General features: G+C 37.9%; 1 protein-coding gene across 2 annotated transcripts in view; it reads right to left on the bottom strand.

The window, feature by feature from the left end:
* Positions 1-1379: 1379 nt before the first annotated feature.
* CA13 (carbonic anhydrase 13) overlaps positions 1380-12247 on the bottom strand; it is a 34541-nt gene continuing 23673 nt past the window's right edge. For both annotated transcript variants that reach the window (XM_078072257.1, XM_036080497.2), the window contains one exon: positions 1380-3560. In XM_078072257.1, coding sequence (XP_077928383.1) covers positions 3441-3560 — 120 coding nt within the window. In that variant the 3' untranslated portion in view covers positions 1380-3440. The remainder of the gene's footprint in view (positions 3561-12247) is intronic.

Genomic DNA, 12247 nt, shown 5'->3' on the forward strand with positions numbered 1-12247 from the left:
GGCTTGTTTTTGGGGTGTTGAGTTTGATAAGTTCTTTATAGATTTTGGATACTAACCCTTTATTAGATATACCATTTGCAAATATCTTCTCCCATTCCGTAGGTTGCCTTTTAGCTTTGTTGATTGTTTCCTTTGCTGTGCAGAAGCTTTTTGTCTTGATGAGGTCCCAATAGTTCATTTTTGCTTTCGTTTCCCTTGCCTCAGGAGATGTGTCTAGTAAGAAGTGCTACAGGCCAGGTCAAAGAAGTTACTGCCTGTGTTCTCCTCTAGGATTTTGATGCTTCCCTGTCTCACATTTAGGTCTTTCATCCATTCTGAATTTATTTTTGTGTACGATGTAAAAATGTGGCCCAGTTTCGTTCTGCATGTTGCTGTCCAGTTTTCCCAACAGCATTTATTGAAGAGACTGTCTTTTTCCCATTGGTTATTTTTCCTGCTTTGTCAAAGACTAATTGACCATACAGATGTGGGTTCGTTTCTGGATTTCCTATTCTGTTTCTTTTATCTGTGTGTCTGTTTTTGTGTAAGTACCATACTGTCTTGATCACTACAGCTTTGTGATATAACTTGAAGTCTGCAACCGGGATGCCTCCAGCTTTGCTTTTCTCTTTCAAGATTGCTTTGGCTATTCAGGGTCTTTTGTGGTTCCATACAGATTCTAGGGTTATTTGTTCTAGCTCTGTGAAGAATGCTGGTGGTATTTCGATAGGGATTGCAGTAAATGTGTAGATTGCTTTGGGTAGTATAGACATTTTAACAATATTTGTTCTTCCAATCTGTTAGCATGGAATGTTTTTCCATTTCTTTGTGTCATCTTCAATTTCTTCCATAAGTGTTTTATAGCTTTCAGGGTATAGCTCTTTTACCTCTTTGCTTAGGGTTATTCCTAGGTATCTTATGGTTTTTGGTGTGATTGTAAATGGGATCGATTCCTTGATTTCTCTTTCTGCTGGTTCATCACTGTTGTATAAAAATGCAACAGATTTCTGTACATTGATTTTGTTTCCTGTGACTTTACTGAGTTCGTGTATTAGCTGTAGGAATTTTTTGGTGGAGTCTTTTGGGTTTTCAATATAGAGTATCATGTCATCTGCAAATACTGAAAGTTTGACTTCTTCCTTGCCAATTTGGATGCCTTTTATTTCTATGGTTGTTTTAGCTATATTGTAGTTATGTAGGACAATGTCCTCACTCGTAGAAAATATATACTAAAGTTTGTGTGATGATGGAGCAGTAGGTTGGCAACTTACTCTCAAATAATTCAGAAAAAATATGTACTGTGTGTGCATTTTTTCTGTGAGCTTGAGATTATTTTCTATATAAAAAGTGTAAAAATATAATCTCATTCTGTGTCTTGCATATACGAGTCCCTGATACAGTTCAAAGTTTGTCTCATTTTCTTTATTGTGATTGAATCCAACTTAAATTGAAATACAAAATGTTTAATGAACATAAATCCAATACATGTGGGAAAACAAAAGAGATCTGTACTAGTATTCACACTCTTTAATCTTTTTAAGAGATAACAACTTCGGCATACACTTAGACCTTTCACCCCTATGAGATAAATAAATTAACAGTCTTCAAGATAATCAGTGCTATGTAGACTTTTTTAGTCTACTGAAGTCCGACTTATAGCACAGAACTGATGCAATACTGTAGCAGAAACCATAAATTACAAAGTAATAACTCTCATGCAAAGTAATTAGAATCCTCATTACACACCCCTTCAAACAGAACAACATACTTTCCCTGAGGAAACAGACTTCTTTCTCCTACTAGGATACTTTACAACATGCCTTTCCAAACTAAAGAAACACCTTTCCATCCAACACTGGTATTTTTAAAACCGTTAAAACATCTGGTTACACAAGTAGATTTAACAATTATTCCTTTAAGAAGAAACCATTTTTAAGAGATAACTTATATTTTACTTGTTACATTAACTGATAGTGCATTTAATCACAAGCAGCAAGATAATCACCAAAGATATCAAATAAAAACATTTTAAAACGTTCAATTCATTAAATATTTCCTAGATGGCAATCTCCTGCAAGGCTTAAGCTAGATGCTGTAAGGGAAAACAAAAATGCCCAAGGTATCAGCATTAGACTTCAGGAGTTATCTTCTGCAACCAAGTACAGCATTATTACACAATTTACTGATACTCAGTTACCCTATCAAGAAGACTATGGCAGAATAATTTGAATTATCAAAATCTACATCCAGAGGAGGAATGGTGTCTGAAACAAAGTAAGAAAATCAAGGAAACTCAGCTAAACTTCCCTCAGATGACAGAAGTGTCCCATGTGTTCAAGTCTTAAATGTGGTTAATAGTGTCACTCCACTTGCACCAGAGAGAGCAAAAGGACCTTCACCATCCCCCTTCACCAAAAACAAACAAAAATATATAAGAGACAATAGGTTAAAATGAATTATCAAGAGCCAACTTACAAAATTACTTGTGAGATTTAGGGACATGTATAAAAGGGGAGATGGCTTTGCCATGGAAATGGGTTGGAGGGTTTGTGGATGGATTGTGTATTTATATGAGACCCAAGTAAATATTTTCCACCACTTGACAGAACAGTTACCTACACAGGATTGCTCCCTGCTCTGTTGCCAAAACACAGGGAAAAAGTAAGCAACCTATTCCTCATGCCCTTGAGCTGCTCCCCCATCTGGTACCTTCCAATCTGTTAGTTTCAAACCATGTCAATAAACTGGCAAGAACTGCATCTAGTCAATTATTAACCTGTTTATCATTAACTTTACTGCATGAGTGTGATATAGGGCATAATTCATTAAACAGTCATTGATATCCTGAGGAATTTCCAACAAAATTGGATGGGTTAATTTTGAGCTGTGGAGTAGACACAGTGAGTAGTTATATCCCACCCCTCCTTAATGCCCATATCGTTCATTTTATTAAAGGTACCGTGCAATGGGGATCAACAACATAATCAAAACAAAAATTCACTTTAAAAGGAATTAATTGGAATGATATCAAGACATTAAGCAGATTCACTTGTGTAGAAAAAGATATCACAATCTTATCATTCTGGAAAAGATTTTAATTTTTTGACCAAACACTACTGAGAGATATGACTGATTTAATTTCTAGGGCAAGGGATACTTTTTAATGCATTCGGAAGTTTTGCGATGCCTGCCATGTTTTCACATAAGTTGAAGTAGACGCATTTTGTGGGTCTCAACACACGTCAAACAATTGTTTACTGCTTGAATACCCATGAGTGCAAATCTGAGATGGATGAGTTATGTTAGTTTGATTACAGAGATCTGATCTTCTTTGTGGTGCTGAAGCTGAGAGCAAAATGGTACCCGTAAATCAGAATTCTAGGAAAGAGCTGTTTGCAGGGATTTTTGTGTTTTGTTTTTTCTCCACAGACATGTTTGGGGTGGTCCGCTGGTGACAACTTTTAATGGAAAGAGGCTCTCACTTTTCGGCCCTTCAGAGGCTGTGGCGGGCGGTGATTGCTCAACAAAAAAGCCGCTGCTTCGCCCTCCGCCGTGCAGAGGAGAGTGCGGAATGTGGCCAACTGTTGAAGAAAAGAGCAGAGTGGGCTTCAGCACAGAAAGTCACACCAGTGTTGGTGAGCTGCCCTCCTAGAAAGTTATGAGACATACAGCCTTTCCTCTACCAGGAACTAAAATACTGCAGGAAAAGTATTCTAAATTATGAGTCATATATATAATAAAACACCACTTCTGCTAAGTTCTCACCACTATACAAATACCTGTGGGTTCAAAAAACCAAGTACATAAGGATTCTTTATCTGAGGATCAAAGTAATATGAGGAAACAACATTTAGAATGTGGTTCAAAGAGGACATATCTAGGAATCAGAGAATGTCACCTACAAAGGCAGAATAGGACGGTGGAAAGGTCACTGTACTGGCTTTCAGAGAGAGGTCCCAGTCCTGGGTCTGGCAGACCAGTTGGGTGACCTTGGGCGCTGCTCTTCAGTTACCCCATCTATAAAGTGAAGCATTGGATTATATGATCTCAATAGGTAATATTGGAATGTAACTCTCAGAATTACATTGAACACATACCAGTACTCCAGTACAACATGGCCTCAATTTTCATGGCAACCTTGTGGTGCTCATCCTATAGAATTTTGATCTTTTAAGTACTGTTTTCCTTAAGCAATAATTTTGCTCTCACCATACTTGAGCCTTGCAAACAACTAACCATGGTAAACATGTGGGCCCTTCAACCTCTGATAATGTTTAAATACAATTTCAGTGATATAGGCATATTTCTCATCAAAAGGGCTTAATTTTTCTTATTACAGAAAAATGCTGTTACAAACTTCATACAACACACAAAGCACCAAGAAGAAAATAGAAATTACTAGTAATCACATCACAAGATATAATCACAGTTAACATTATGGAGTGTATCCTTCCAGATGTTTTTATATACATAAACACACGAACGCACACACACACAACGTTTTATTATAAAAACAGGCTTAACTATCATGCTCCTTTGAAACCTTATTTTTGTACTTAATACATATCCTATATATCTTTGCATGTCAATAAACATAAATATATGCCACTATTTTTAATTGCTGAAGTTTTCTACTCTAAGCATGTTGTATAAATTATTTAACAATTCCCTGGTGATTTAATACTATATACCAAGATTTAGCACTGGTCTATAGTAGTAAAATGAAGACTGGGTAAACTAGCTGAATAATTCTACTTTCTTGAAAATGTTCACCAGAAATCTATTACCAATTAACTCAAGTAGGTTTCTGGTGTTTGTTTTCCTATTTCGTTTGAGCAAAGATAAATTATTAAATTATTGAGACTAAAAGCCTCCATTCTTGGGATGCCTGGGTGGCTCAGTTGGATAAGCGTCTGCCTTCAGCTCAGGTCATGATCCCAGGGTCCTAGGATCGAGTCCCACATTGGGCTCCTTCCTCAGTGGGGAGCCTGCTTCTCCCTCTGCCTGCTGCTCTCCCTGCTTGTTCTCTCTCTCTCTCTCTGGCAAATTTAAAAAAAAAAAATCTTAAAAAAAAGCCTCCATTCTCTAAGCTGTGCTAGTCACCTAAATGCAGAATCAAGCAAATTCACACTAGGATAGGGGCACCTGGGTGGCTCAGTTGGTTAAGTGTCTGCTCTGCCTTCAGCTCAGAACATGATCCCAGGGTATGGGACAGAGCCCCGCATCAGGCTCCCTACTCAGGGGGAGTCTGCTTCTCCCTCTGCCCCTCCCCTGCTTGTGCTCTCTCTCTCTCTCTCAAATAAATAAATAAAATCCTTTTTAAAAACTCATACTAGGACACATCTATTAAGTTTCCATCATCATCATTTAGTTGAAGCCTAAAACATTTCTTGTACGGTACTAGCCAGGATGGGAGGCAGAGGTGATGGAGATCCTCCATAGGCAAGAGTTTGTCACCGCTCTCCACGGAGATAGGTTCATGCATCATATACAAGCAGCCATCTCTTTCTACAGGTGATACTTTGAGGGGTCTTTTAAAGGGTATCGATATGGGCAAGATAAGACAAATAGTTACAACTTACTATTACTCATATTTCATTAGATCAGATTATAGCTAAAGCCAGATGAGATTTGAATAATTCTCTGGTAAAGTCAAGCAGCAGAGGTAAATAAAATCTAACCTCTGGAGCCCCAGGGGAAACACTCAGCCTTCCACAGATCTTGGGGACCAGGTCTGTCTGGAGTGGCCTTTCCAGTGGCTGTGCAGGAATGCCAAGGCCTGAATCAGGGCACCAACTCGCTGGCCTCAGCAAGCACGACTTGCCTCCCATTGAAGCTGCCCATTCCTCTGAAGACCTTGGCTATTTTTTTTTTAAGATTTTATTTATTTGAGAGAGAGACAGCAGGAGCAGGGGGAGGAACAGAGGGAGAAGCAGGCTCCTCACTGAGCAGGGAGCCCGATGGGGCTCAATCCTAGGACCCTGGGATCATGACCTGAGCCACTTAACCGACTGAGCCACCCAGGCACCCCTCCCACCCTCCTTTGACTCCTCTGCAAGTTGGTCATGGCTCCCTACCTCTGTAACACCTTAACCTCACTGGAATTTACTCTAGATCTTTCTCTGACCTGCCTGCACATTTTGGTGAAACTCACTGAACCTGCCCTGATGTCTTACCAAACCCCTTCCCGTTCTGGCTCTGGGTCTCCCTCCCAATCACTCAGCCCAGCTAGGTAGACCCTGCATCTGCCAGTCCCTGCTCAGATTTGCTTCTCTCGGCTCTGGTGTCCTCCACCACCGCACTAACCTCAAAATGCACACCCTGGCTGGCCCTTACCAGTCTCATCACACTCTGGGCCCCTGGGCTTCCTGCAGACAGAAGATCTGCCGCTCTGTCACGAAGGCTGATACCATCTACACGAGTCCTGGCAGGAGTCTCCCCAGATCAGCCTGAAGGCTGAGGTGGGTATGACTTGTTTTGCTGTTTTTCTTGGCTCTGATACTGAAATGTTAACATCCTTATAGAGTTACCCCAGTGAGCAGAAATACTCTTTTCTAATGTTTTGTAAATAGCTTTGTTTATGTCACTCTGGTGCTCAAATGTCTAATAGCACTCCACCCCCTGCCAAAGCTGGATGATAATAAAAGTAAAATCTCTCTTACAGAACATGGTGGGCCAGGTATTGCCCTAAGTCCTCTACATACATACCTCATTTAATCAATGATATCCTCTTATCCCTATTTTCAAGATGAGGAGCTTGAGGGACAGCTAGGAAGTTTCAGTAAATAAGCCATCTGGCAAATAAGTCATGCACTAACCACAGCACTATACGGCATCTCTAACTTTTTTTTTTTTTTCCTATTTTCCCCTAATCTCTTTTCATGAGCTTTTTATTATGGAAACTTCCAAACATACATAAAACTAGAAAGAGCAGCAGCATAAATCACTACAAACTCAGCACCCAGCTTCATCCATCACTAACACACAGCCAATTTCATTTCATCCACACTCTCACTCATTCTCTCTTTCCACCTCCCATCCTGCCTAAACTGGATTATTTTGAAGCAAGTGCTGAATATCATGTCATTTCAGGTGTAAACACTTCAAAATCGATCTCTAAAATATGTAACATTTCTAACTCTAATAAGGTCCCCAAAACAAACTGGTTAGCCTGGCTTTGGGACCACCGGGTCCCGACTAACTAGGTTGTCTCCAGTTACTGCCATACACGGGGCCTCCTCGAAGCCAGGTTTGTGAAGGGTGGCCCCAGAGCACCTGAATGAAGAGACTTTGGGGTGATTCTTAAAACTTCAGGTTACTGAACCCTACCCCAGACCTTCTGAAAGAGAATTTCTGATAATGCCCAAGGATTCACATTTTGACAAGCTTCCCCAGGTGATTGTTGTATACACTAAAGTTTGAGAACCTTAGGTACAAAGGGGCCCACATTTTCTGCACCTCCTTTTCTTGCCTTTATTTGTGGTGTTCCTTCTTGAAACTGCTCCCTTTCCTTTACTACCTCCAACCAGTCACCGCCCTTTTCCTAGCCCATATATCAGCTCTTTCATGAAGTCTTTTCCGGATTTCTCCAATAAAATAGTCTCTCCCCTTTTAAACTCCCTTTACACTTTATTTCTCTTACATACCAAGCACAGCCACTGTGTTACCATTTTTTATGCATTTATTTTATCTTGTCTATTAGATTATAAACTACTTGAGGACAAGGGACATTTTTAACACTTCTTTGTATCTTTTGCATTATGCCTTGCGAGAGTCAGCAATTATTAAACAATTCTAGAACTGACTTGCATTGTCTCCTATAATTTAGAACTTTAATGTCAAAGCTAATTATATGGAGTTTTTTGGCATAAGTCAAAATTAATGTTCAAGTGAATGAATTCTTTCCCCATTTCATATTTAGTTTAAAGATGCAGAAGAAGAGTATTCCTAGATCATTATCATTAATTACATAATATAGCATTTTACTATTTTAAAAGGACATTAGGTGTTGCTTCCAGATCTGTTGGGCTAAGACCCTACAGACAACCTCCCTGTGGAAAACAACTCTAAAACCCAGACACGAATACAAAAAGCAACAAGTCACAGGTACTGGAGAGTGCACAGAAGCAGAGGGACTCAGGTAGATAGCCTGTGCTTCTCTCACACGAAGGAGAGCTGGGAGCTCTACAAGTGAGTTCCTGTCTCCCCAGCTTCTCACCTGAAGCTGAGTAGAGTCTGCAAGGTGCACAAAGCTGCAATGGAACACACCGGTCTTACAAGGACAGAGCCAGAGAGAGGATACTCTATAGCTAAGAACCACACACGCTGTACTGAGACCACAGCTGCTGCACAAGAAAGAAAATTGAGAGCTCGAGCCCTGCCAGAAAAAATTACCTACTCACACAAGGGAAATAATATTCATCAGAAAAAAATAACTAAATCCAGAATCAGCACAACGTCATGTTCATCACATCTAGAATACAATAAAAATTACTTAACATACAAAGAAGCAAGAAAATGGAACACATTCTCAAAAAAAGAAACATCAAGAGAGTCTGACCCAAGATGAACCAAATTAGGAACTTACAAGGTTTTTTTTAACAAGGATTTTAAAATGACTATTTTAACTACCTGAGGGTCGTACATTTTTAAAAAAAGCATCTTTAATGCAGAGTGGTGGGAAGTCTCAGCAGAAAAATAGATATAATAAAAGAGAACCAAACTGAAAATTTAGAACTAAAATATAGAACTGCTAAAACAAAAAATTACCTGGATAGACTTTACAGTCAAATTGACATGACAGAGGAAAGAGCGAATGAACTTGAATACAGATCAATAGAAATTATCCATGGTGAAGAACAGAGATTAAAAAAAATTATCTAAAAAAATAGTCTTGGTGAAATCAGAGAGGGAGACAAACCATAAGAGACTCTTAACTCTAGTAAACAAACTGAGGGTTGCTGGAGGGGAGGTGGGCAGGGGGATGAGGTAACTGGGTGATGGGCATTAAGGAGGGCACAGGATGTGATGAGCACTGGGTGTTATATGCAACTGATGAATCACTAAACTCCACCTCTGAAACTAATAATACACTGCATGTTAATTAAATTGAATTTAAATAAAAAAATTTTTTAAAAATAGCATCTTGGGGATCTGTTAGATGATATTAAAAGTTTAAATATATGTGTAATTGAAATATCAGAAGGAAAGGAAAGAGAAAATGGGGCACAGCATACATAAAAGTTAACTCATAAGTCATCAAAAACTTAAATGTGAGAGCTACAACCATTACTTAAAGTATGAAAAAAATATTTTGTGGCATATAGTTAGGCAAAGATTTCTTAAACAGGACACCAAAAGCACAAACCAGGAGTAAACTGATAAAAATGGACTACATCAAGGTTAAGAACTTTTGCTCTTCAAAAGACAGAGTTTAAAAAAAAAGGCAACCAACATGTTGACTGGGAGAAAAGTTCTGCAAAACATGTATTTTAAAAAGGGCTGATTGTATACAGAACCTTTGCAATTCAATAATAAAAAGACAAACACCCAAATTAAAAAGGAGCAAATGATTTGAACAGATATTCACAAAAGAAGATATACGCACAGCCAACAAGCACATGAAAAAACATTCAACATTACTAGTCACCAGATAAATGCAAATTTTAAAAATCACAGATACCCATTAGAATGGCTAAAGTTCAAAAGACTGACAACACCAAGTGTTGGCAAGGATGTGGAGGAAGTAGAAATCTCATATATTGCTGGTGAGAATGGAAGATGGAACAGTCACATTAAAAACCAATATAGCAGTACCTTATACAATTAAACATGAAGATACCGCATGACCTAGTAAATCTAGGTCATGTCTAACTTCACAAAACGTGAAAATATGTGTCTACACAAAAATGTATATGCCAATTATTCCTAACTTCCAAATATGTACAGCTATTATCCATAATAGCCCAAAACTGGAAGCAACCCAAATATCCATCAATTGGTAGATAGATTTTAAAGTAAGGTGGTATATCCATATCATAGAATATTACTCAGTAACAAAAATTGTCAGTGAATCTCAAAAACATTATGCTAAGTAAAAGAAGTCAAACACAAAAATCTACATACTGTATGATTCCATTTAAATAAAATTCTAGAAAAGGCAGAATTCGAGTGACAACATCTCAGTGACTGCCTAGGGCTATCGGTGAGGAAGGAGATGGAGTGCAAAGAAGCGTAAGGAAATTTTTTGGCTGAGGGATCTATTTTATATCTTGATCTAGTGGTTGCTGCATGGTAATATACAACAACAAAAATCATCAACTGCACACTAAAACTCATGAATTTTATTGTATGGAAATCTCATAACAAATGACAAAGAGAATTTTTTTAAAAAGAGCGTAGAATCAAAAGCAAATATCCTGCACATTGAATTCAGCAGATGAGCAAGCCAATTTAGATAATTTAGGATAACCCAAAGAAACTTGGCAGAACAGTTAGCCTTCCAAAGAGAATGACAGATCTGCTATCAAAACTATCTGAAAACAGCATATCTGTTTACTGGTCTGGCAGTTAAGTTAAGCATTTCAATAAGTGACTCTGGGGACAAAAAATGGGCTTGAATCAAATAAAAGAAAATGAAAACCATCTGGTTTGCCCTTTTGGTCAAACAGTGACTGGGAAAGAAATAGCAGTAGAAAAACCTAGGAAAAAAATGGCACTAAAAAAAGAAGTTAATCTTCATAGCTAGTGACATTATATGGTAGAATTGGAAAATCCATAAAACAATGTGTCCCAGGGACTTCAAAAATAAAGAGCTGCCAAAATTGAGATTAGAAATTATCTTTTGGAAAGTAACTCTTAAGTAAGTGGTATACACAAAAGACATGTTCATTTCACTTTATAGAAAAGAGGTAAGCAACTGAATAATCATCTCAACCCTCTCGTGTTCTGGATTTTCTTAACCTTTTTATTTTAGAACAGTTCTAGATTTACAGAATTATTGCAAAGATAGTACAAATAGTTCTCATAAGCCCCATACTCAATGTGCCCTATTATTAATATCTTACATTAGTATGGTACATTTTTCACAATTGGTGAACCAGTATTAATATGTTATCATTAACTGAAGTCCATCCTTTATTCAGATTTCCTTTGTTTTTACCTAATGTCTTTTTCTGTTCCAGGATCCCACCAGGAAACAACTTAGTAGCCATATCTCCTTGAGCATTTCTTGATGATGACAATTTCTCAGATTTACCTTGCTTTTGATAACCTTGATAGTTTTGAGGAGTACTGATCAGCTATTTTGTAGAATATCCCTCAGCTGGGCTTTGTCTGATGTTTTTCTCATGGTTAGACTGGGATTGGCCTTCTGAAATACCTTTTGCTTCATTTTTTAACTCTTAAAGTCACCATAACATCATATTAGAATAATTTGGATTAATATTATTATTCAGATAATCATTTCCATCTGGTTAAAAATGAAAATGTCTGGGGCGCCTGGGTGGCTCAGTCGGTTAAGCGTCTGCCTCTGGCTCAGGTCATGATTTTGGGGTCCTGAGATCAGCCGTGTCCAGCTCCCTGCTCAGCGGGGAGTCTGCTTCTCCCTCTCCCTCTGCCCCGCCCCCCTGCTGTGCTCTCTCACTCTCTCTCTCTGTCTCAAATAAATAAAATATTTTTAAAAAATGAAAATGTCTGAAAGTATTCATGCTAGAGTAGATGTAAGTGAATTTAAGTAGATCACAGTGAATTATCAATCATACTAAAGCTCTAAAATATAGTTATTATTTTATATACTCTACCTTATAAAAACCACATTAATAATTAATATTAATTAATTGAGCCTCAAATTAGATACAGTAGTGAAACCACAGCTAGGTAGGCATAATTCCTAAACTTACAGCGGGTCATTTTTGATTAAGAGCTTTATGTATTTTAAGGAACTAAATTATATATTCTGATATATTCTCTTCCAAATGGCAGGTGGATTTTAAAAAGTTATTTTCCAAGTGGCTTTAAGGGATTAAAAATATCCTTGAAATATGAGGGAAAACATGATCTCCTATTATTACTTACTACCTTGTTATAATTTATTAATTCTTACCCTTATCTTGTTCAAATTTAACAAAGGAATGTAAAAGTGAACAGTTTAGCACATGGAGGAAAGAAAAATGTACTCCGTTAGTAAGGTCACTGAATCAGTGACAGGTCCTTTTTCTCATGACACAATGCATCTTATTTATGATGGGAAAAGTCACAGGAATTTCCA

This window comes from Halichoerus grypus, chromosome 5 (assembly GCF_964656455.1).
Source record: "Halichoerus grypus chromosome 5, mHalGry1.hap1.1, whole genome shotgun sequence".
In the NCBI taxonomy this organism is placed as follows: domain Eukaryota; kingdom Metazoa; phylum Chordata; class Mammalia; order Carnivora; family Phocidae; genus Halichoerus; species Halichoerus grypus.